This window comes from Oncorhynchus gorbuscha, linkage group LG19, assembly GCF_021184085.1.
Source record: "Oncorhynchus gorbuscha isolate QuinsamMale2020 ecotype Even-year linkage group LG19, OgorEven_v1.0, whole genome shotgun sequence".
Classification (NCBI taxonomy): domain Eukaryota; kingdom Metazoa; phylum Chordata; class Actinopteri; order Salmoniformes; family Salmonidae; genus Oncorhynchus; species Oncorhynchus gorbuscha.
In genome coordinates, this window is record NC_060191.1 from 55,423,864 (window position 1) to 55,448,651 (window position 24,788).

Consider the following 24,788-nt stretch of genomic DNA (forward strand, 5'->3'; position numbering starts at 1 on the left):
CTCTTGGATGTGTATGCGTCACCAACTTTACAATGTTGAAGTCATGTGTATGTTTTGTGGGCTTTGTTTTTTAATGATCCCCCCCACCTGTATGGTTCCACACTTCCAAGTTATCTGTTACAAAATCAACAGATGCTCAACGGATTGTCTTGAAAGAAGGCTACTTGAATATGACTGTAGCGTGTCATGGAACAGAAGGAAACAGTATTGAGAAGTTGAGAACATTGTCAGTTAACGGATGTTAGAATTTCGGGTCATTGTTCTGTAGAAGCACAATCATGTAGCAACTGATGCTATTTTTATTAGGAACACCTTGACCACATCAGTGCACACCAGCCATGGTAATACAATAATCTACCAGCTTTGACCCATAGGCCTAGGCTACAACATGCATCCATTACAGAGTATTGATGCATGGGTTAGGCAAAGTGCCTATACCTAAGACATATGTAGATAACTGAAAGCTTCTCAATTTCACTTTGGTTGCCCTGCGTTAAATGATGACCTTAATGAGGCTGTAAAATCCTATGCTTGGGCAACTTTTCTCCCTGTGAATTGCCCAACATCCTTTGAGGGACTCTTGGGTGGAGGATAAGGGCACTGTGTAGGAAATGAAGTTACTGAACTGAGTGGGGTCAACTGAACAGGAAAAACAAACTCACTGGAGACACGTGTCTCTGTCAGGAGGCCACGAAGCGCGGATCCTGCTATGGCTGCAATTATTCATGCGGGAATTATCACAAGAATATCTCCATTGTTGGAGACATTTCAAAGTAAAATAAGAGAAATGTAGATTTTTTTTTAAAGGTTTTACATTCAATCGGACTGTACTGTTGTAAACACGTAAAGGAAAATATAACTTATTCAATCAGACATTGTGTTTGGAAATAACACATTATGTTTAACAACAGAAACGGTTTCATATGGTTGATATTATTAAGATCTCATTTGTGGTTTCAAGGTTGGCATGATATTTCTTTTGATAAAGCATTTTGTTTAAGTTTTGTACAAAAGTTCACTCGATGTCCTGTTGTATTCATAACGTAAACATAGCCTACATGGACAGGTGTGTAGAAATGCCTGTTTATTTTGTCCTAAAAACACTTGGTGGCCTTCAATATCCCACGAAAGGGCGGCAGAAGGACATTAGGCCCTATTATTTTTCCAATTTAAAAGTACCTCTCACTATTTGCCTTTTTTATGGCGCTGTTCCTATTTCCTATAAGATTTTCCTTATTTCATGGTTCATTTGACTTGCAACTCCGGCTCCCTCTCACACTAAACCCAAGGGGAGTTTTTTCACTCACTTCCCATTGGTTGCCGACTGACGGCTCTCTCATCACAGTAACATTCCCATTCATACACCCCGCGCTCCATACACCTTCTCAAAATAACTTACTGTCATCCATGGTAACGACTTTGAATAGACGGGACAAATTATTTAAATTGGGGAATAATTAAACTGAAATAATAGACGACTGACAACATAACGACAGGTGAGTGAGGAAATTACATTTGTAAGATTGCGACCCGTAGGCTATTCTAACCAGCCACAAACCTCTGTGTATGCTGTGTGTTTGGTGACCATAAATCAATTCCACCGTTTTTTAAAACTAATTCTGGATTAATGTAGCCTGCCTTTTCATAAAACTATCTAATTTATCAAGATTCAATGCCAGTCTGGTTTCCATTTAGATTAAACAAATGTTTTGCAGGCTATCATCTGATAAAACAATTACATTTACTTTATTTTTCGTTTACAAGTCATGTTTGTTTTCGAAATGTGTTTTAGTTTGTCCTAATATAACTTGCTTTCGTGGTTGCTTGATGAGTGAAAACTGTGGTTAGAAAGAAGTGCAAAGATTAGGGGAAATCAGTTCGTCCTCATGTATGATGGATAACAGCAAGCTCTCGTACAAGGTAATATGCTTAAAATGTAACACTAGAGGCTTCCAGTCCACGGGCTGTCTCAGAGGAAAGCCACTGCAGTTATTCAACAGTCCTCCTGAGCCGCGAGTTGGCTAATTGGCTACATATGCGGAATTCTATGCTCTTTTACCATTTAGAAATTGGATGCATTTGGGAAACTTTATGAGGCGAGCCTAAAGTTTGCCTACAGGAGCTGAAAATACGAAACATGTTGGTCCCCTACAATTATAAATCGTGCCACGATCATAAGCCTATTGGATAATGTATCAGTGGCCGGTGCTGAGGCAGATATTCAATAACCAAAACATTTCAGCCAAACGTGAAAGGATTCTATAAAATATGTGACTGTGGGCCTATAAAATATCTGATCAGACACTAGTCAGTCCGTGTGTTTTACATGTATTTATTTGTTTAGAGATTGCTATAACATGCATTCTGGATGTGTAGTGGTCCATTTGTTTTCATCGTATTTCGAACATGTGATTATTTTTAACATAATGCCGCTGTGGATTTGGGGGCCCTGCACAATGCATTTTAGGCCTATAGTGACAAGTTATACTTTACCTTTCGATATTCCCCGTTTTCACAATGACAGTGAATGTCTCCTGTCAGTGGATGTGAGTCGAAATGAATGAATCTTTGACCGCAATCTTTGCACTGACAATAAAAAGTTCGTTTTCATTATCCACTAGTTATGGAGACCAGTGTTTGTCTCAATGTAATTTGCTTGATGTTAGGAATGTTAAATGCTGCATGTGCCAGCCTTCTTGATAATTACACACTGAGGGAACCGCTAAAGACACCGTCCTCGAGCTGCCCTTTCACCCTAGACTTTGTAAACTGCACTTATTAAAGCGAAAAGTGTTTCAATATGTGGTAAGCTTCAGGGAGAAACGTGATGGGGGTTGGGGTTGGGGCTCTGCTGCCCTGCTTTCTCCACATGAGTTGTCTATCGAGAAAGTTAAAGTCAGTCAACCATGGTAGTGGTTCTGGTCTTCATGAACAGTGGTATCATGCATGATAATATGTGATTGGTTGTTAGATTATCATTGCGCCACCAAATATATGACGAAGGAAACAACACGGCAAGGAGGGTCACATGTCTGAATGAATCAAGTATGTTTCCAATAACTTACAGTGGGCCTACGAACCAAATCTGACCCTATTCCTTATTTCAGTGGAAGTTGTTGCACGGAATGGAACGCAATTCACAAAACCGCAAGGTGCTCGTGCGCGGTCCTGGGATCGCTCTCTAGCTGTGGTGGTTATTGATAATTGTTTCCATAGTTTACCCTGATATCACAACAGCATGAACAATAGCAAAAGGCTTCCGAAAGTAAAAAGGTTTTCAAATTGTTTATTTAATTGAAACCACAATATGTGGTCTGAGGCTTGGAGACTTGGCTAAAGTCTATATAAATAAATAATTTTACTTGAGGGCGAATTGAAAAAATATCTAAACAAAACTCTTTTGATAACAACCAGAGTGCCGAAAACAGGACTGTTAGCCTGAAGGGAATATTTTCAGGAGATCACAGCCATTGAAAATGCACAAAAGTTGGCATATTTAATTTAACATAAAAAAAAATGAACAAACAAAAGAGTCGAAGAAGTATGAGTTAATTGATGAATGAAGCTTGAATGCTGGCTGTGTGGATGCTAGTCCATTGTGAAGAGAGGTTGTTGATGGTCGATTGCATTACTGAACGAGTGGTCAGGAAAGTGTGTTATCCCAGTGTTACGTCAAGCCTACTGTAGCTCTTTTACCAATAGGAAGCGGAGTCATTCTTCCACCAATCAGACATAGCTATCATAGCTATCTAGACGTGACATATTGGCATGACATAACATGTATTATTCTCCACACTATAGGCCTTATTTGTCATTGCATTGTTATTACATAATTAATTATTCTCATATGCATTGAACCACAATTGAGTATCAATATGCACATTATTATAAGTATTGTTATGCACAATATTAGCATATTATGAATATGTTTTACTAATCTATTTATTTGTGTTATAATTCTTTTAATGCATTGTTATTTTAGAATATATTTCACTCTTTCAGTTTTTCCCTTTTTTTGTGTTAATATTCCTCTACTCTCCCCAGGGCCCGTTGAACACTGTTGAACACCTCTCGGCCCTCTCGGTTCTATGAACATGTTTCAGACCGTGCCTGACACTTCGTCTTATGTCAAGGTAAGACAACATCGTCTCTTCGAGCAGGTAATTTTGGTGGACGTTCTGGGTCGTCCCTCATTTTATATTCATGAGGATATTTTGCGAATAATTTGCATCTGGTAGTCATTTTTAAAATCTCTATCGGTATGCCTACCCTATCCTATCAATTAAATCTTGGCACAATTGCCTCTCTCTATTCCATTGTTGTTATCATGTTATAACCGTTCTGCAGAATAGTCCTGTATTCAAACATTGTATGGTAGTCTACTGTATAATGTGATTATGTTAATCTGTCTGGACATCAATATTGATTTCATCTCTTTGCGGGACCGGTATAGCACATTATTATATTTGACATCATGCAGTTTTTGTTCTCTCTCCGCCACAATCTCAAAGAATGTAAACAAAGAAAATAGTGGACATCTGGTTTTCAGGTTTAAAACTCTGTGCATTGAATCACATGGTACAGCGTGTAATTCTTGCAAGCGGACAATGTGTAGGCCTTGGGACGATTTGTTTGAAACGAAATATGCATTCCCATTGTTAATCTTAAATCCTACATTAAACTGCCCAATCCCGGACATGCCATAATCTGACTTTAGAAAACTATCAGGGTACGTGCAGACGTCATGTTTTATGGGAATGTGTTGTGTGAGTGTATATGCCTTGTCATTGTTCTGCCTGTTGAGTGCTCATCATAACACATACACACTATTATGTGAGTCAGGCTGTTTTAAAATAATATTGGAAATGTGATTCCATATCTTTCATAGATCATTGGTTGAAGACCATTTGCATATAGGCGGAGCATGTCTGCTTATGAAAATGAACAATTATGCTTAGTCAAGCCATTCATAATATCTTTATAATCAAAATATTCCAAGAGTGACTTGTTATGTTTTGGCGATGTATTTCCCTTTGCATATAAGGGCTCTTTTCATAGAGTCATAACGTTTGTAGCGCTCTGCAGAAATACTTAATTTTCACTGGCCACATTGCTTGAGTCCTCTGAACAATTCACGATTTGTTTTGGGAGACTTGAACAGCAAGGAATGTTTGAGGAGAAAATGTGTTTTGAAATGACCCTTTTTGCTCCCTAAATAAGACAAAGGGGCAATGACTGGGAAACCAATCCAAGAACCTGTGCGAAGTACTCTTTGGTTAACCACTGAATGCTTAAGATTCCTTAAGCAACCCACATTTCAGACAAAGTAGGTCAGGTCAATGAATATCGCATTGCCCTCGTTTTAATCGAAACGTTCATTTAATTATTTTGCATTTTCGGGCAAGATATTGGTTAGAATGTGAACCAGGCACGCCTCAAGGCACATTTTAAATAAATATGCTGCTTCATTCAAGCGAATCCATGGTCTAGCATTTGTTTTGTTAGGTTAAGGCCAGGCGAGGCTCGAGCTCTCCAATAAAAATAAATCTCAAATTAATTATGGCCCCGAGCAAGGGACCAGACAGTTAGGTCTTGTATGCTGCAGTCTCTGCTTTTTGACCTGAGTATTTTACTTGTTTTTCTTTTTGCCGAGAGAGGGAAGGGGTTTACCAGAACTCTGAAGTCTAATGAACAATCGTAAATGGCCGATCCATATCTATGGCTATGTAAGCCTTGTGGTTAAAATAATAGGCCAAAAAGGTTTGTCACATAAATGAATTTATAGAAGTGAAATTTAGTAGGCCTAACGTTTGTTTGGTCTTTTATTAATTAATATTTGTTCACGAATAATATAAAAAAAGGCCTCTTTCAGTAGGCTAATAATCTTGACTAATAATTATGATGAATATCTATAATAATACCGGCATAATCATCGCCGTTATAATTTACTCTTTAGATCATTTGGTTACATTATGAAGATGTTTAGGCCTATATAGGCTATTCTTGCGCACTTGTAAGCAAGTGAAGTGGTGAAGTGCTGTAAATTCACGATGAGCAAAAGGGCAACTATTTAAAAACTGAAACTAGTAGTATCCACCCACTTCTTGTATTGTCCAATGGAGGAGCTATGGCTTCCCACAGCTCGTGGTAAGAAATGTCTGGCTGTCAAGTTTCAGCGTCAAGCCAGATGTTATGTGGTTCGCTGTATAAACCAACTTGCATCTGCTTATTGGCCTCCGAAAATGTTTGTTACCACAGTATTCATTATGGCCTTGGCGGAAGCCGGGATAGCTTTTCTCTTTTTGCATAAACTTGCATGTTTCGTGCGTAATGGCGTGAGTAATTTGATTAGTGATAGCCTAGCTCTTACTTAGTCTTTAGTTTTTTTTAGTGATTTACCTCGCTTACTGTGCCTCTATGACCAACTCAATCAATATTGGCAGGTGATTTCAGAGTTTGGTCAAATTATTCCTCAAGTAACCTCAGGTGTCAACAAATCACACAAGATTGTGTTAGCGTTCTACTGGTTATTAGGCATATTGGAAATAGGCCTACTTATATGGCCCAGAAAATGACAGACATTCACTATTAGGCATACTAGTCAATAGGCTATTTAAAATAATAAACATCTATTATTTTCTAAAAGTTAAGCCATGCTATTGCCCTCTTCTATTGCAAACGGGTTTAAAATGGATGGAATCTATAATGAATATTATACCATGACATCATTCGCCCTACTTTTATTTTGAACTAAAATGAACGAAATCCAATACAAAACCAAAACAGTGGAATGTTGAATTAGAAAAAGTTACGGCCACTAAATAGTTAAACAAGGTGTCTCCCTTAATTACACGAAGCTGAACTGGCCTCAGGCAGGAGAAGCCTTGACCCCAAGCAGGATCCAGATGTGGTGGTCTCGAGGGGGCCTCTCCCGCAACAGACCCCCAAGTCGAGAGCAGACAGACCGGCCCGTCTGTCAGTCGCAGCAGCGCAGGCTCGGTTTGGCCGCTCTGTGGCCTTGCCGCTCCCTCAGGCAGAGCCCTATTGGTCTGGTCACGTTCAGAGCTGGCCCCATGTCTAGCATCTGAGCTGAAATTGTGTCTGAATTGATGAGGGCAATTTCCAAAGGTAGAGGAAAAATGGTTGGGGGTGGGGACAGGAGATGTTTGTCCATGGCTCCAGGAACCTAAGGAAGAAAGTAGTTCAACTATAGCCTAGACCTAATAATAACATAGTAATAATAATAATAATAATAATAATAATAGAAGCCTATAATAATGTAATAACATGTAATAGCAATGTAATAACATATCATGGGAGTAGGTATACTTCATCATTACATGAATGAAAACTACACACATTTATTCATGAACTAAACTCCAAACATATTAAGAGAGGGGGTTCCGCTTTGCAATATTTGGAAATATAAGCCTACAATCCATCATAATTCCCTACTGTGTTGGATAGCAGACGCACACGTGTAGAGCGGACCTTGATCTGGGGCGCTGCGTGCTTGGATGTTATTAATGGTGTTTCAGGAAAACGTCACTGAGGCTTGGAAAGCTATAACAAAGAGCATCAACCCTTGTCACAGGTAGTTCAAGTTCTTGTTCCTCTTGGTTTGATTTACAGTCAATTTCATCAGCACTCTAGAGGAAAACATCTGTCTGCTTTGAAAGTGAAACTCTATTTTATATCTCCATCTCGCAGTGGAAACGCGAATATAAGATGTTAAAAAGAGCAGGGGATGAATTAGGCTAAAGTAAAATCAAGGGGGAAATTATGGACGCATTGTATTAAAAGCAATGAGGAGATTATACAACATTATGGAATCACATAACAGTCTATACCAGTTTAAATTATTACTTTTTCATCGGCAAATGAATTTAACATAATACATGTATATTGATGGAATTGTTGAAACAAACTCATTCGCCAGTGTCTGTGACGTTTGTATAAAACATGACACAAATGTAGCCTACAACAACATGTGCACAACGCTGGCAACCATTCTGTAAATATTTTAGAGTAAAAACATTAACAGCGGGGGAAACACGCAATTGTTTTCCCTGCTTATCTCTTTGGGACAAGTATCCTGCTTTTTGGAGCTGCAATGAAGGCAGGGCTTGCAGTGACACACATAGCTTCCTTCTCAAAAGTGGTGACTTCACTTCCCAAATGTAGAGAAAAAAACCATCCGGTAACTGTCTCTTTCTCTCTGCGACATATCGGGGGCTGGAATTAATTCAGGAGCGTGTCATGTTTGGAATATTGTTGGGGTTCGCTGAAAATTGCGCAAAATGGACGGAACTATTAAGGTAAGGGTGGAAGACTGGGTGTACGAATTTGTGAGAGCTTTGCTTTTCGGAGTTGCGCCTCCTTTTAGCATGAGTTGCTATGTCTGTGAGCAGTAGCCTACAATGTTGGGCAATGAACTTTTTTTTTTGCTCTGAAAGCGGTAACCAGATGTCCTTATTTTTTCCTATTTATCCCGAAGTTTCATTTTCTGTTAGGAAACTTTGAAAGGGAATAAAGCTTTGGTTGGATAAGAAACGTTTAGACTCGATATATGCGTTCAATGTTGGAACGAGCCCGTAGATGCACATCTGCAACTAAACAAAGTGCTAATTTTATTCAGTGGAAAGTATGTATTATATAACAAAATGGAGAACAATTATTTGTCTCCAGTTGAAATAGTGTTGGCTAGGGATTACGCAATATGTAGGCGATATATTGCTGTGCGGTTAGATGAACGTGCGTTTCTTTGTAAGGTATGGTGTGTCAACGATGTGGCTGCGCAATTGTGGTGGCACGGTGCCCGGGGATCCTCTCACAGTTCATGGTTCAAAACGTTACTGATGGTGTACAAGGAAGTAGAATCCATGCGTAAAACCATAGCTTTTTAACGCATATTTTCGGTTGTAAAACGAGTGTTGAACACTTGCCATTTTTAATAGCCATATCAATAGCCAGAATGTCATTTGGAAATATCACGGAGTGATTTAGAAGCGAAAACTGCACATCTCCTTCTTGTAATTCATGAATAACAAAAGGCTCATAGTCTTACCTGGGTAGTTATACTTAAATTGAACACAAAAGGTCATTCATAATAGGGAGCGCTCATATTTTAGTCTTGAGGGACGGGTATTCAAGCACGGTCCTCCATGTATTGAAATTCCAGATGCATGGCTATGCAGATGTTTGATGGTTAGGTCACTGCATTTCGCACCACGGTATTGTGTCTTGACTTGGAGTAGACATAGCCGATTGTCAAATATAGTTATTCTGCTCTTATTGCTAACTAACTGGGCTATTATAATACCCATGGAAACGTATTGTTCTGCCAATGTGTTTTCTTTGGATGTTGAAAGAAGCGGGGTTGTGTGGTTGAAGTGGCGGCTGGGTGTGGTGTAAGTTTTGGAACGGTATAAGCTTTGACTGCACAGAAAAATGTAATTAATATTAAATAATTTTTACCCGACTGGTTTGTGATGGTTTAATACACAAACATGCACAAATAGAAACATTTAGGACTTGGGAAATGATTGTTAATATTCTGATAAATTGTGATGATGTATAACAATGATGACTATATAACAATAATATAACAGCAATAATTAATATATTATTATGAATGTATCAGGACTGTGCATGTATCCATGTGTGTATTTGATTGGCTAGAAACTGTATTCAGACTTTACTCATCAAAGGGGGTGAGGGGGGGGGGTTTGATCGAGCCATGAGAGCTTCCTGTTCTCCACAATCTGGTTTCCTGACAGGTTTCCCTTTCCTCCTCAAACAAAGGGCAGGAATGCCTCCTGAATCGCATGCTGATGGGTGTGTGTGGAGGACACAATAGACGTGTGCAGTCTGGATGGAAGTGGTGTACTGGGTACTGGCACTTGGTACTGGCACGCATCGTGAGGCATTTGTGATCCAGGCCGTTTGGCTGTAAGGCATCTGTGGTGGCCCAGGCACGTGGCAACTTCCACTGTCACAGTTTCCCAAGAAGAGTTTAGGAAGACCTGTTAGTTTATGAATGAGGGTTGTGAACAACATTAACCTATGTTGAGTTCATAATGGCATCATATGGTACCACAAAATCATTGAAAAGTACTGTAAATCATTTAGAGAATGCAAGGCTTGGAGTGCCTTTCTGTTTGTTCCCAGTGAATATTATGTTGTCGGCTACTTGAATAGCCTACGTGGGAAGGGATGTTAGCACAAGATGTTCAGGAGAGAAGAGTGTAGATCAATGAGTGTAGATAAATGAACTTTATCTCTGTCGCACCCTTATCATTGGCAGTGTGTGTGTTCCACATTGATAAAGAACACACATTTCAAATAGACTCAGACTGGTGTGTTAGATTGTCTGTTTGGAAGTGCATACACTCACATTATTAAAAAAAAAAACAACCTGTCATCTTGATAGGCACATGATGATATGTCAGTGTAAATGTAACGTGCTACAGCCATAACAGCAGAGCTGCCCTTATCAGGAGACATTGAGACATTCCCTCACTACTCTCAACATATCATCCACAGACCAGGCTAGCTTCTGTATAGACTTCTGATAGGGCATATGGCTGCCAGACTGCTAGTGTGCAGCTATGATGGTTTGACTGATGAAATCACTGGCATGTCTGTCCAACTCTGAGGGCATTATCAGATGCTGTCACAAAGTATCATCCATCCAGCCCTCCCAATGAATGGCCTTAAAAGCTGTCGCCTTGGTCAGTTTCGAACCGGTGGCACATTACAGGCACATACAGTCAGTGTTAGCGAATGTACATTGAAGCATTAGTTTGCTGGAAAGCACTGTACTGTATGTGAATATGCCGTATTCTTCTGATTAGCGGTGAAGATAGAAATCCCTGTCCCAAGATTAGACTTCTCAGGAGATGAGTACACAGGCTGTAAACAGCAGACTGGCCACTGCATGTATCACTGCAACTCCAGTCCACAGGGCAAACTCTGCTTCACTTTTTCACTTGTTAGGACTCATTGGCTCCGGTTAAGGCCTTGTAGTAAGCATTTCACCTGTTGTATTCGGCGCATATAACAAATACAATTTGATTCGATTCTTGAAATCTAGCCCTTGTAGCCTTTTTGATCCATGTTTGCTATTTCGTGATTCGTGTTTTGATGCGTTTTGATGCGTACATACAGCACTTTGTTCTTCCACGGGGTAAGAACTGTGCTAATGGCACATCTTTGTCTTGATCTAGGATGTTATCTTTTAAAATATCTATAATCCCTCAAGATTACAGACATCTGTGTAATCTGTGACATCAGATGCTACCAGATCAGATGTGTGTCAGACATGAGCCTAATCCTTGAAACATCTTAATTGTAATGACTCTAGATCAGTTTGTCTCTGTTGCTGCTGCTTTGTTTCACTAAAATGTGCCATTGGCAGAGCTGAGGCAAGGCAGAACTCACCAGCTCCTTCATTCATAGTAAACAGAGGTTTTAAAATGGATTTAGCTAAAAGGCTGCCACAGTCTATACAGGCAGAGCCGTTTACCTGCATGTCTCATAAATACTGTACATCTCTTTGGCTCTGTGTATAGGTTGTTGCATGTCAGATCATTGGAATAGCAAGTATTGTATTCCCATTAGCCCATATACATCTCTGGCAATGATAGATCTGATATGTATTCCATGCATCAGTTACCAGACATGAGACAGAACACGTGGACACAGACAGAGGAGAGTTCCAGTGGAGCCACTGCACTGGGGTCAATGTAGAACTGACCCCCCTGCTGTTCCTGTTGATTCTTCATCTGCTGTTCCTTCTCTGTGGAAGGAAAACGCAGACTAGATCTTGTTGTGCATAGTAGTCATCAGGATTTTAGTCATGTTTGAAGTCATGGTAACATCAACAGGAAGCTGTAGTTGCTACATAGGCCCAATCACTGTATACACAAACCCCTTTGGATGCCAGATTGCGATATGACACATAACTGCACATAATTACTGTAAACAAAATGGATCTACAACAAGTGAGAGATTGAAGTTGTGAGATCACAGGTTCTCTCTGTTGTTCTAGAGGTGCCCCGCTATAACCTGTTCCTCCTCTGGCCTGCAGGAGGCACTGTCAGTGGTGAGTGAAGACCAGTCCTTGTTTGAACCTCCTTACGCTGCTGCTGCCCCTCTACCCAAGACAGACATGACTGCATCTGGCACACAGGACTACGTCCAGCCCCACAAAATCAACCCATTACCCCCTCAGCAAGAGTGGATTAACCAGCCAGTCCGAGTGAACGTCAAGAGAGAGTATGACCACATCAATGGATCCAGGTATGTTCAGCAGTATGCACAGTCCATCTCACTAGACTCCAGCTCTTATGTCTTGTCGTAGTATGTCTTCGTCTCTGCTGATTTGAGTTGATGTTCCCTAGATTAGTCTAGATTCAAAAGTTTAGTTGATCATAACAATTGCTTGTGCACAGTTAAATATGATTTTTGTCCACCTTCTGCAGAAAGTGAGCTGTTCATCTACCACTAACTCACCTGACACTTACATTTCATTGGGCTAGCTCAAGCTCTGCTCCATTGGCCCTGTGGTTGGTCTATATTGCAAACCATTTTCATCTGCTTAGAGCCAATATAAGGATCCCTTGTCTCTCTCTGACACTGACACTGTGTGTCTGTGCAGCAGGGAGTCCCCAGTGGACTGCAGTGTGGGGGGTAAATGCAACAAGCTGGTGGGGGGCAATGACACATCTCAGATGAGTTACGGAAGCTACATGGACGAGAAGAACGCTCCGCCCCCCAACATGACCACCAATGAGAGGAGAGTCATCGTCCCCGCAGGTAACAATGACTTCTATAATATAAACCGCATGGTATTTCTTTATAATGAATGAAAATAACAAATTGTTTTTTCTTTATTTTCGATGTTATTAATTGCTCAATACCTAGACCTATAAGTACTATGACTACATTACAGGCTGTGAGAAAGGTTTATTTCTTAGTCATTTTTCTTCCTTGTCAAATGGAGGGCCTATAAACATGCTCTTAATTGGCATACATTTTCTGATGTTGTAGAAGTGTTTTTATTAGCCCCGGATGTATTTAGCTATGTCACGGGTGAAGGCTCTTTGATGCTTTTGTTAGTCATGTTTTAGTTTACTCATGGGAGTACGGCTAAACACGTACAGGCAACAGAGGTCTGTTCAGTCAAAGAGCTCTTTACATTGGCAAATTGGTTCACATATTACAGAGTGTTATTTATGAGGGATAAATGCTTTGGGAAACACTCTCTGTCAGTCTTGGAAGCGATTGATGGTACATCAGATATACTGTAGAATAGATGCAGGTGTATGATTTCACTCCATCAAAGTATTACATAGGCTACACAATCTGGGAAAGGATGGGTCGGATACATTCACTGAAAGATGGATGAATGAATAGCTAGTTAAATAAACAAGTGAAAATATCAAATGGATACATTAGCCATAATTTGGAAATAATTATGAGACCAAAACTTGAAATGCATTCTCAATCACTGTGAAAAGACTAGATTTTCCCGTGCTGTATACACCACCTCTGTCTTCTTGTATTTCTCCAGATCCGTCGCTGTGGTCTCAGGATCATGTCCGCCAGTGGCTAGAGTGGGCCATCAAGGAGTACGGCCTGCTGGAGATGGACACGGCCATGTTCCACAACACAGACGGCAAGGAACTGTGTAAGATGAGCAAGGATGACTTCCTCCGACTGACCACCATGTACAACGCTGAAGTCCTACTCTCTCATCTCAATTACCTCAGGGAAAGTAAGTTCTGGCAGCAATTTGAATTGATCTATACTGAACAGAAATATAAACACATCATGTGAAGTGTTGGTCCCATGTTTCAGGAGCTGAAATAAAAGATCAGAGAAATCTTCCATAAGCACAAAAAACGTATTTCTCTCAAATTTTGTGCACAAATTTGCTCACATCCCTGTTAGCGAGCATTTTTCCTTTTCCAAGATAATCCATCCACTTGACAGGTGTGGCATATCAAGAAGTTGATTAAACAGCATGGTCATCACACAGGTGCACCTTTTGCTGGGGACAATAACAGGTTTCTCTAAAATGTGCAGTATTGTCACACAACACGATGCTAGAGATGTCGCAAGTTTTGAGGGAACGTGCAATTGGCATGCTTTTTGCAAAAATGTCCACCAGAGCTGTTGCCAGATAATTGAATGTTAATTTCTCTACCATAAGCTGTCTTGTTTTAGAGAATTTGGCAGTATGTCCAATCGGCCTCACATTCGCAGACGTTGTGTGGGCGAGCGTTTTGCTGATGTCGTTATGAACAACGTCTTCTCCTGAGTGGCTCAGCGGTCTAAGGCCAGTTAGCCAGTTTGTACTGCATTCTGACATTGACATACGTCCAATCTCGTTTACCCGGCCATGTGAGAATGCCAGAAAACGTGGTTTACCCACTTTGAATGTTTTACATTGGTCTTTTGCCTGGATTGGTTTTTCATAAAGTGTAGAGGAGGCTTAAATAGCACAGACATTTCAGTCTCTGTTTTTCAGCGCATTGCCCCTGCTTTTGGATGTGAACAGAGTATGCCGAACCAAGGGAAATTAAATGACTCATTGTGTTTTGTCACCATAGTCATCATGTTACAGTCGCCAGACAATGATACAGCCTTACTGGAAAACTGGACCCCATTTCTCCAAAATGGCCGCCCTGCGGGCCTTGGCACATACGGCTATTCCAGCCATGAGGACTTAAGAGTTTTTTCCCTGTAGATAACCATCATCTCTGGACTGTAACCCGCTCTCCCTCCACTCAGGATTGCCTTATTCCACATAGGCCACAGTAAGATGAAGCCCAGGTGCATTGCCTCAGGAATCACGCGAGTGCGAGTGAGTGAGGTCTGTGTGTTCAGCAGAGCACAGGAAGTGTATCTGTAATATACAATGGAGGCAGCTTTGCTGATTAATTGGAAGGCCTTTTGTACATTACGACCTCACACGTTTTGGCAGCGAGACACGACTATAAGGAAACAAGGTTTTGCTGCACCAATATGCAAATGCAATCTATAAGCAAGATACCAGGAGGACAGGCAGCATCTGGCATCTCGTGGAGATGATCTGGAACTGTGTACCGTTCTGTGCTGTAGAGTTCAGGTTTTTATAGACATCCACTACACTTAATGGAGTTGGTGGATTGCCATCACAAAACATACTAAGCCACAATGTTGGATGCCATCCATAACATCAGTCATTTCAGTAAACCAGTTAATATTTCCATGTATATCCCACCCTCTATGTATGACAGTTATCCTCTGCTGTTTGCACTGTATTGTATAGCAAGAATAGCAGCTGCAAAGCGTCATGACATGGAGCAGGGTGGAGCCCTAATGGCTGACTCATTTTAAAGCTTCTCCTAAAAATCGTGATGGGTCTTGCTGTGATGTAATGGGAACTTTATTCTGTGGGTGTCAACAGTTTTCTCTGTGCTGTGCGTGGCGTCTGGGCCCAGGGAATAGGGATGGCTGCTGTGAGTATAACAGCCCCATTGTGTTAAAATGCAGCATGGACTGGAGGCTCTATGTGTTTGAATGACCGCCGCTGGGCCCTCTTACTCTCAGCAGAGCAGTTTTCATTAGGAATGGTTGCCGCGGGACTTAACCTGGCTTAGGCGTCCTGCACTGCGGCTCTACCCCCGCCACCATTCTTTTGATTTAGTTGTTGTGTGTTTTGGAAACAGAAGAGATGCTTCGGAATCCTCGGCTCGGGTATTGAAATTGCTTTGGACCCCTTCCCAAGCCAGGAGACAAATGCTCTCTCTTCGTCCCGTGCCAGGCTGACCAGTGGCAGGCCTTTTGAGAAATGAGCAGCATTAGGGCGTATATTGACGTGGGGCGGTGAGCTCGCGTTGAGGTGGGAGGAACTGTGTTAGTAAAGGCACGACGTCGGAAGAGTTTGGGGACTTTCCAGGGTTTACCCTGACCTCAGGGCCGCAGATTTGAAACTGAAGCCAATCTCTTCCCCCTGCAGCACAAACAAACACAATCACAGACACGGAGCTAGCCCATCCAGAACGCAGACCTCTGGCTTCACTCACGAGGAGAGGTGGAGCGGGGCTAAGCTCTCGGTTCCGACTCAGACACACAGGAGAGGGAGAAGCAGGCCCTGGAAGTTTTTAGTGATTACAGGCCGTCTGATGCCTCACCCTCTCCCATCCTCCGCCTCTCCACTCTCCTCCCAACTCGACGACAGTCTGTCCTCGACGAGCTGGAATAATTTCATACACATCTGTGTACATCATGTGTGTTACTTTGGGGTCTGTTTATTGAAACTCTGATTAACATTCTTCAGTGTCATTAAGCTTATTCACAGTAGGCCCGAGCAGGGCAGGGACATATCCCCTCCCTGCGGCTATACGCTAAAAGTAACAACACACGCCTGTCTCTTTTGTCTTAGTCATACACAGGGAGGAATATTATATAAAAGCTCATGCCAGCAAGGAATTCTGCACATATCTGAATCTCTGTCTCCAGCTGCGAACAGTAATAAGGGTGGTTGCCTGTGCATTATTTTGGCCCCATTGTTGGTCACTTATCCAGATTTTCTACGCGATGGCCTCCCATTCTCCAATGTGCTTTCAATTTGGGGCGCAATTTGAGAATTTGTTCAAATTAGTCTGTCAGGGAGGGACTGCGGACTGTTTGCTTTATTGCACCCATGTAGGTCGGTTTGATACCACATGTGCTGGAACGAACCAAGCACAGAACAGTGAAACCTCCAACAAGGAGAGACTGTATCCTCAGACACAGAGACAGGAGAAAGGGGGGAGAGAGAGAAAAAGAGAGAATGAAAGAGTGGGAGTTTTTATTGAAGTGCATGGAAATAGCCTGAAGTGGCTCTGATTGAGTGCCATAGGAGAATAGCTGCATTGCTTTCTTTCCCAGGTGTCCCTGCTATGGTCTGGTCTGCTCTGTGTGGCTGACTGTGGCTGGAAGGATTTACAGAGTGATAAGTCTGGGCTCCCAGCCTCCCGGGCTGCCTCTGCTCCTGATCCTACTGCTGCTGCTGGTGCAGCCCACTCCAGTGTGGGGACATTCTCAAGACCTCAATAGTTTATGCAGACCATAAACATCTGGGCTGAAGGCTGCAGAGGAAAAGGAGATCTCTCCTTCGCAGCAAGTTACTCCCAATCTCTCTCTCTCTCTCTCTCTCTCTCTCTCTCTCTCTCTCTCTCTCTCTCTCTCTCTCTCTCTCTCTCTCTCTCTCTCTCTCTCTCTCTCTCTCTCTCTCTCTCTCTCTCTCTCTCTTTTAGGTTTTTATGGAGCTCCTCCTGCATTAGTTATTTCTATTGGCAGATTAGCACTGCAGTGGAGGGGCTCAGAGGCCTGGCTGCCTCTTTTTAGCTGTTAGGTACCATTACACAGCACCTCTGGTTGGTTTGGCGTTGGTCAGGGAACTGGGCTAATGTAGTCTAATTACCGGGGTCTCCTAGGCCTCCTTTAAGGGGCAGTGGCCTCATCGCCCAGGTGGGTGCCCTTCAGATTGTTGATGGAGAGAAGGGTATGTACATGTTTGAGGGGGTGTGGGACTTGAGGGGTTTGTTGATAGAGAAAAGGGTATACATGTGTGAGGGGATAGTATAGATTTTAGCTTGGTAGGATCAACATCAGGCCAGGGCTCAGCAAAGGTCAATGACGTCTAACCATCTCAGAAGGATGTCTGTCAATATTATGGTGTGTCAAGATGGAGGATGAAGGGGCAGGAAGCGTTTTAGACTCATCATTTAGAGAAAAGAAAGAAAACAAAACACTGCTATTGGAGGTATTATGTAATAGAAGTACAGACTTTTGGCAGATGTGGCTCGGTTGGAGGAGGCTGAACATCAGCCAGTCATTCCACTGCGCAGTCAGATTACTGGGATGTGTTTTCGAGGGGGAAGAGCACGTCCAAATAAATAGGCGGTTTAGCCAAGCCTCCCTCATCCAAAGTGTCAGTGTTGGCGCTCCCCATTTTCTCTTTCTCCCTCTTTCCCTTGCTCCCTCTCTCTCTCCCGTCCTTATAATAGCGGTCCCAGTGTTCTCTTTTGAATCTGTTTTCTCAGCAGCTCTGCCTGTCTGGGGCGGCCCCCATGTGGAACCCAGTAGGGCAGTAGTTAACCCTAACCCCGTCTCTCTCTCTCTACTACTTTTTACTATTCTCTCTCTCACCCTGGAGATGGGTTGGTGCCGTGCCTGCCCCGTGCGCTGACACTGAGAGTGTGGTGGAATCATTTTTGTATGGGGAGCTGCGTTTGATTGCTGTGCAGGGACCCTGCCTCACACAATGCTTCCCCTGTTCACCAGCCCCAGGTCCAAACCAGGGCCAGAGCCTTGGGGGTGGCGTGGGCTGTAGTGTTGCGGGATGGGGTGGGGGTTAGAATATGTGTGTAGAGCCCCCGCCTCCCGCCTCCCTCCGTCAACCCGCCAAGAAACAGACCCCAGGTCTACATTGCTGTGCGCCCCCCCCCTATTCCCCCCACCCTCCAAAATGAGCAAAGGCATCCTGCATTCCCAAGCTGTAGCCTATACTGTTATTCATCTCTCCGTCTCCTGCCCATTCAGAAAAACTCATAGAGTTCCTTCCTAACCAGCAACTCCCAATAGTAGTAGTCTTTGTCTTAAATTTTACACTCCCCATAGTAGTACTAGTACTGGTATTTTCCCAGTGCATTTTTGGTCTGTTTTTCCACTCTGATTTATGCGTCGGGGCAGCTAAAGTTAAGAGAGCATTTTGGTGCCGCCCAGGGTGCCTGTGTAAGCAGAGGAATGCAGAGCACAGTTCTGCTCCATAAGGTAAAATGAAAAGCTAGCCATTATGCTATTATAAATAGTCTTGGTTTCTGGACTTTAATAGTCAGGAGGTTTGTGGTGGAATTGTTGACTCAGCACAGCATTCTGAGTTTAAAGGATTACATATAAAAAAATATTGCTGGGTCGATTCTTTATTGGATAGAATGGATTGATTGTTTACAATGTACCATGGGCAGTTATTAAGTATACTTTTAAGGGGCATCTCAAATTAAAAGGAAATTGAGATCTACTTACACTAATCAAGGATCTTCTTACTGCCACCTACTGGGTATTGGCCAGTGTTTCTACTAACAGCTAATATCATTGTACACTGCATACCAAACATTAGAAACACCTTCCTAATATTGAGTTGACTCCAATGCTTCCCCTAGTTGTGTAAAGTTGGCTGGATATCCTTTGCGTGGTGGACCATTCTTGATATACCTTTATTGGAAATTATTGAGCGTGAAAAACCCTGCAGTGTTGCAGTTCTTGATGCATTTCTATACTATATCACCTATTAGCCAGTATATTTGATGAATCTTGCCCTATGCACAGATAACTGTAAACTTTGAGATCATACAGCTCTGACGTTGTGCCCATCTGGCATGTTGCAGGTAGCTCATCATTATCCTACAACGCTCCATCTCACACGGACCAGTCTCCACGCCTGGCTGCCAAAGAAGGTAGGACAGCATTATTTTCTAAAACCTTACTGCTAATGTTAAATATGGGCAACAGTATTCTATTTCAGAGGTGTTTTTATAGGGGTCTATGCTTCCTTTTTTGAAGAGAGCCAGGTATATGCTGAAAGGGTGAGAGAGAGAGGGAGCGAGAGCGAAAGAGAGAGAATGTGAGAGAGGACAAGAAAGAGTGTTCTCATTTAGCACGATCATTTAGCCAAAACAATAGAGCCGCAGTACGCTCCGCTCTGTCTGCCAGCCCCTCAGCGCACGGTGGTCTCAGTGTGAGTGCCAGCTCCCTCTCTGCTGCCACAGAGGAGAACAGGCCCAGGTCCTGGCAGCACCAAGCAGAGACACAGCTATTGACAGGTGTATCTTTTGTACAGTGGAATAATATCAGGCAGCGCTACCCCAGTCTGTGCTATTCATGGCCTACCTGCACATGGAGGAAAGCGAGGGCCACCTTACAATGGAAGGGAATTAGCAAAAGGCATGCCGTGGCTAACCTCCCCATCCACAGGGGGAGATATAGGAGGATAGGGTGGGGGGGGGCTCAGCGAGATAGCACGTCTAAATAAGGTCATTTTTGTGGAGCGGTGTACTTAAAGGACAGGTGGTTCAGCCACAATGTAAACAGAGACAGAAAGGAGACAGAAAGGGAGATGAGTTGTTTTTGTTGTCACAACTTTGACTCAATCTAAGAGGGAACACGTGGTGGTAGGGAGGAAAGGTTTTTTGGCGGTTGATGTGTGTATTTGTGCAGGTTTTGGAGGGCAACTGTTACACTGAGCATTGTAGGGCACAGTTCATTGTTTTAACATGTAGATTAGCATTCTGTGTCGTTTGGTGTTGATGAGACATGTTCATTCTCTCCGATCAGATACACTGATCAGTCTGGAAGACAGGGTTTTTTGCAGACAGCTAAAATGTGACTTTATGGTCCATAAATAACTCTGAATGTTTTTTATTTAACTAGGCAGGTCAGTTAAGATCAAATTCTTATTTACAATAACGACCTACCCCAGCCAAATCCTAACCCAGACAACCCTGGGCCAATTGTGCACCGCCCTATGCGACTCCCAATCACGGCCGGTTGTGATACAGTTCGGAATCGAACCAGGGTCTGTAGTGACGCCTCTAGCACTGAGATGCAGTGCCTTAGACCGCTGTGCCACTCTGAGGAGACACTTTGTCAAATGCGCATTTGCACTGGCATTTATCAAATCACATTTTATTTGTCACATGCTTCGTAAACGACAGGTTTACCAATGCATTCCCAACAATGCAGAGGGAAAGGAAATGGAGAAATAATAGAAAAGAAAAACACAGAATGATAATAAAAGTAATAATAGACACACAATGAGTAATCATAACTTGGCTACATACAAGGGGTACCATTACCGAGTCAATGTGCAGGGTTATGACGTAAGTGAGGTAGATATGTACATGTACAGTGCATTTGGAAAGTATTCAGACCCCTTGACTTTTTCAACATTTTATTACGTTACAGCCTTATTATAAAATGGATTAAGTAAAAACATGTCCTAATCAATCTATGCCCATAATGACAAAGCAAAAACAGGTTTTTAGAAACTTTTGCAAATGTATTGCAAATAAAAAACAGAAATACCTTATTTACACAAGTTTTCATACCCTTTGCTATGAGACTTGAAATTGAGCTCAGGTGCATCCAGTTTCAATTGATCATCCTTGAGATGTTTCTACAACTTGGAGTCCACCTGTGGTAAATTGATTGGGCATGATTTGGAAAGGCACACACCTGTCTAAATAAGATCCCACAGTTGACAGTGCATATCAGAGCAACAACCAAGCTGTGAGGTCTTAAATGAAAGAAGTTTGGAACCACCAATACTCTTCCTAGAGCTGTCCGTCTGGCCAAACTAAGCAATCAGGTGAGAATGGCCTTGGTCAGGGAGGTGACCAAGAACTCAATGGTCCCTCTGTCAGAGCTCCAGAGTTCCTCTGTGGAGATGGGATAACCTTTCAGAAGGACAACCATCTCTGCAGCTCTACACCAATCAGGCCTTTATGGTAGAATGGCCGATGGAAGCCACTCCTCAGTAAAAGGCACATGGCAGCTTGGAGTTTGCCAAAAGGCACCTAAAGAACTCTCAGACCATGAGAATCAAGATGCTCTGGTCTGCTGAAACCAAGATTGAACTCTTTGTGGTGGTGGCAGCATCATGCTGTGGGGATGTTTTTCAGCGGCAGGGACTGGGAGAATAGTCAGGATCGAGGGAAAGATGAAAGGAGCAAAGTACAGAGAGATCCTTGATGAAAACCTACTCCAGAGTGCTCAGGCCCTCAGACTGGGGCAAAGGATCACCTTTCAACAGGACAACAGCCCTAAGCACACAGCCAAGACAGCCAAGACAACTTGGTGGCTTCTGGAAAAGTCTCAGAATGTTCTTGAGTGGTCAAGCCAGAGCCCAGACTTGAGCCTGATCAAACATCTCTGGAGAGGCCTGAAAATAGCTGTGCAGCAACGCTCCCCATCCAACCTGACAGAGCTTGAGAGGATCTGCAGAGAAGAATGGGAGAAACTCCCCAAATACAGTTGTGCCAAGCTTGTAGCATCATACTCAAAAAGACTTGAAGCTGTAATTGCTGCCAACGGTGCTTTCAACAAAGTCCTGAGTAAAAGGTTGAATACTTATGTAAATGTTATATTTCAGTTTTTTAATTTTAATACATTTGCAAAAATGTCTAAAAACCTGTTTTTGCTTTGTCATTTTGGGGGTAGATTGATGAAGAGAAAAAAAACGATTTAATCAGTTTTAGAATAAGGCTGTAACATAACAAAATGTGGAAGAAGTCAAGGGGTCTGAATAGTTTCCTAATGCACTGCAACAAGGAATACAGTGACAGATAGTGAACAGTAGCAGCAGCGTATGTTATGAGTCAAAAAAGTAATTGCAAAAAGGACCACTGCAGAGGTTGCTATTCGGTTAACTATTTAACTACATTTTTTGCAGTCTTATGGCTTGGGGTAGAAGCTGTTCAGGATCTTATTGGTTCCAGACTTGGTGTGTCAGACCCGCCTATAAGCCTGTGTTAGTGTCTGTGAGATGAAGTACATATCCTTTACATGTGGACTGTGAAGTCACCACCATATACAGTACATGAGAACAGGTTGCAATAACACTGATAGCCTGGCTCACAGGAAAAGGGCATATCTAGCTGGGAAGAGAGGAAGAGACTAGGTTACACTGTTCTCACCCTGGTTCATATCATCATGGGTGTACTCGATGAGATACTTTATGTTTCTGTACGATTTTATTCCTTTTTTTTTTAGACAATAGACATAGACAAAATACATGGGCGCTAAGATTCTGCAGTGTCACCTCTGACCCCTTCTTCCTGGTTCTCAGTGGCAGGTATTTGGACTGGCAGATCCAGCAGGTCAACTCCCCTCAACACCATTTCCCCAACACAGAGAAGTGGCTACCATAATAGTGCTCCTTCTTCTCCTAATACAAACTCAGTCACAGCCCAAATTCCATAAAAGCCCTTTTCCTCCAGAAATGCCAGTATTGACACTTTTATCAACCTTCTATCACCAGATGTTCACAGTCATATTGCCTGTAGAAAAGGGTCACATACCATCTCAGCTCTGTCAGGGTATAGTAAGCACCGTTATTCAGCAGGAGACCTCCAAATCTTTTCCAGACCGTCTGATGTAAAAAGCAATGTTATGAATAAAAGTGAGCATATAAAACATGGAATGCAGCAGCCATGAAAAGTGTGTGTGTGTGTGTGTGTGTGTGTGTGTGTGTGTGTGTGTGTGTGTGTGTGTGTGTGTGTGTGTGTGTGTGTGTGTGTGTGTGTGTGTGTGTGTGTGTGTGTGTGTGTGTGTGTGTGTGTGTGTGTGTGTGTGTGTGTGTGTGTGTGTGTGTGTGTGTGTGTGTGTGTGTGTTCATGTGCTTGCTTGCCTGTGTGTTGAGCTTAAAGGGTACAGGGAGATAGTTTGGAGATTCAGTGATTTACCACATGGCTCCTCAGTGGTCACAGAGAGGGAAGCTTTAGCGATTGATGGGCTATTCTTTGTCTTTTATCTTTCCCTCTATGGCCTCCCAAGTGGAGAACTGCTGATTTACATTGGTTGTATAGCCAAGCATACATACAGTACTCTATCCATTGTATGTACATTGTGTCTGCTAAAGCTTGGCAGCTGCCTCTGCCAAGCTCATATAGTCAGCTCTTTTCCTTTCTCACACAGATGGCTTTTAAAGCACCTGCATACAGTATAAAAAGCCCTGCTCTGTCTGAGTCTGTCTTTGGCTTAGACTGTGGGTTAAAAGCGGTCCATGACTATGCTTCTCTCTCGTTGGTGCTCAGCCCTTGTTTTGAATAGCTGGTCTGCAGTCAGGTCTCCCAGGAGGAGCAAGCATTGCACCACACCCCAGCCCAGAGTGGAAACTGGCTCTACTCAGAGGGCCTGGAAAAAGAGGGAGAGAGAGGCTCCATACTTCTGGGGTGTCTGTTGAGTTTGCATGGCTGACTGTATTCCTGACCTGGTGTGCTCATCTGGACTCTGGTCGTCCTTCCCAGTCTGTCTGCCTGGCTTCCCCCTTTCCTATCATCTCTTCTCGTTTCCTCTCTACTCCTTTCGTACCCTCTCCTCTCCTCTCCTCTCCTCTCCTCTCCTCTCCTCTCCTCTCCTCTCCTCTCCTCTCCTCTCCTCTCCTCTCCTCTCCTCTCCTCTCCTCTCCTCTCCTCTCCTCTCCACTTCTGCCCTTGAGCAAGGCAGTTAACCCCCACATCGGCAACTGCTCCCCGGTTGCCGATGAAGTGGATGTCGATTAAGGCGCCCCCCCGCAACTCTCTTATTCAGAGGTGTTGGGTTAAATGTGGAAGACACATTTAGTTTGAAATCATCCAGTTGACCTAAGTATTCCCCTTTCCCTTCCTTCCCTTCTTCTTCCCTTCTCACCTCCCGTCTCCTCTCGTCTACTCTGCTGAATGGTGTTCCACATAGGTCTCATGTCCACCCCTGCCCTTCTGGTCTGACTCAGACCCTAATCGAATCAGGAATAGCAACTTCCTCACTGTCTATAGCGGTGAACCCTTAATATGAGGATATTGCAGGGATGTGACCCTCTCTCATGTCGAAAGGCTACATAGTGGAGCCGAGTGTAGTCTATCCAACCACCTCCTCTGCTCTTTATCAGACAGTAGCGGGATTCAACGCCATTGTTTTCTTTTCAGATTCCAACGTTGTGTTTCGTCTGTCTGGGTCTCTTGAGTTTCTCACTCTCTCTCTCTCTCTCTCTCTCT

At 42.8% G+C, this 24,788-nt stretch overlaps 1 protein-coding gene across 4 annotated transcripts in view; it reads left to right on the forward strand.

Moving 5' to 3' along the window:
• The first annotated feature begins 1,359 nt into the window (after nt 1-1,359).
• Nucleotides 1,360-24,788, forward strand: part of LOC124005215 (Friend leukemia integration 1 transcription factor-like) — a 32,913-nt gene continuing 9,484 nt past the window's right edge. The window contains exons 1-6 of one of the 4 annotated variants that reach the window (XM_046314246.1): nt 1,360-1,496; nt 4,045-4,133; nt 12,092-12,303; nt 12,662-12,819; nt 13,577-13,780; nt 19,425-19,493. In XM_046314246.1, coding sequence (XP_046170202.1) covers nt 4,089-4,133; nt 12,092-12,303; nt 12,662-12,819; nt 13,577-13,780; nt 19,425-19,493 — 688 coding nt within the window. In that variant the 5' untranslated portion in view covers nt 1,360-1,496; nt 4,045-4,088. Of the gene's footprint in view, nt 1,497-4,044; nt 4,134-8,160; nt 8,319-12,091; nt 12,304-12,661; nt 12,820-13,576; nt 13,781-19,424; nt 19,494-24,788 lie in introns of those variants that run through there. The other 3 variants (XM_046314247.1, XM_046314248.1, XM_046314249.1) reach the window with 3 other exon arrangements.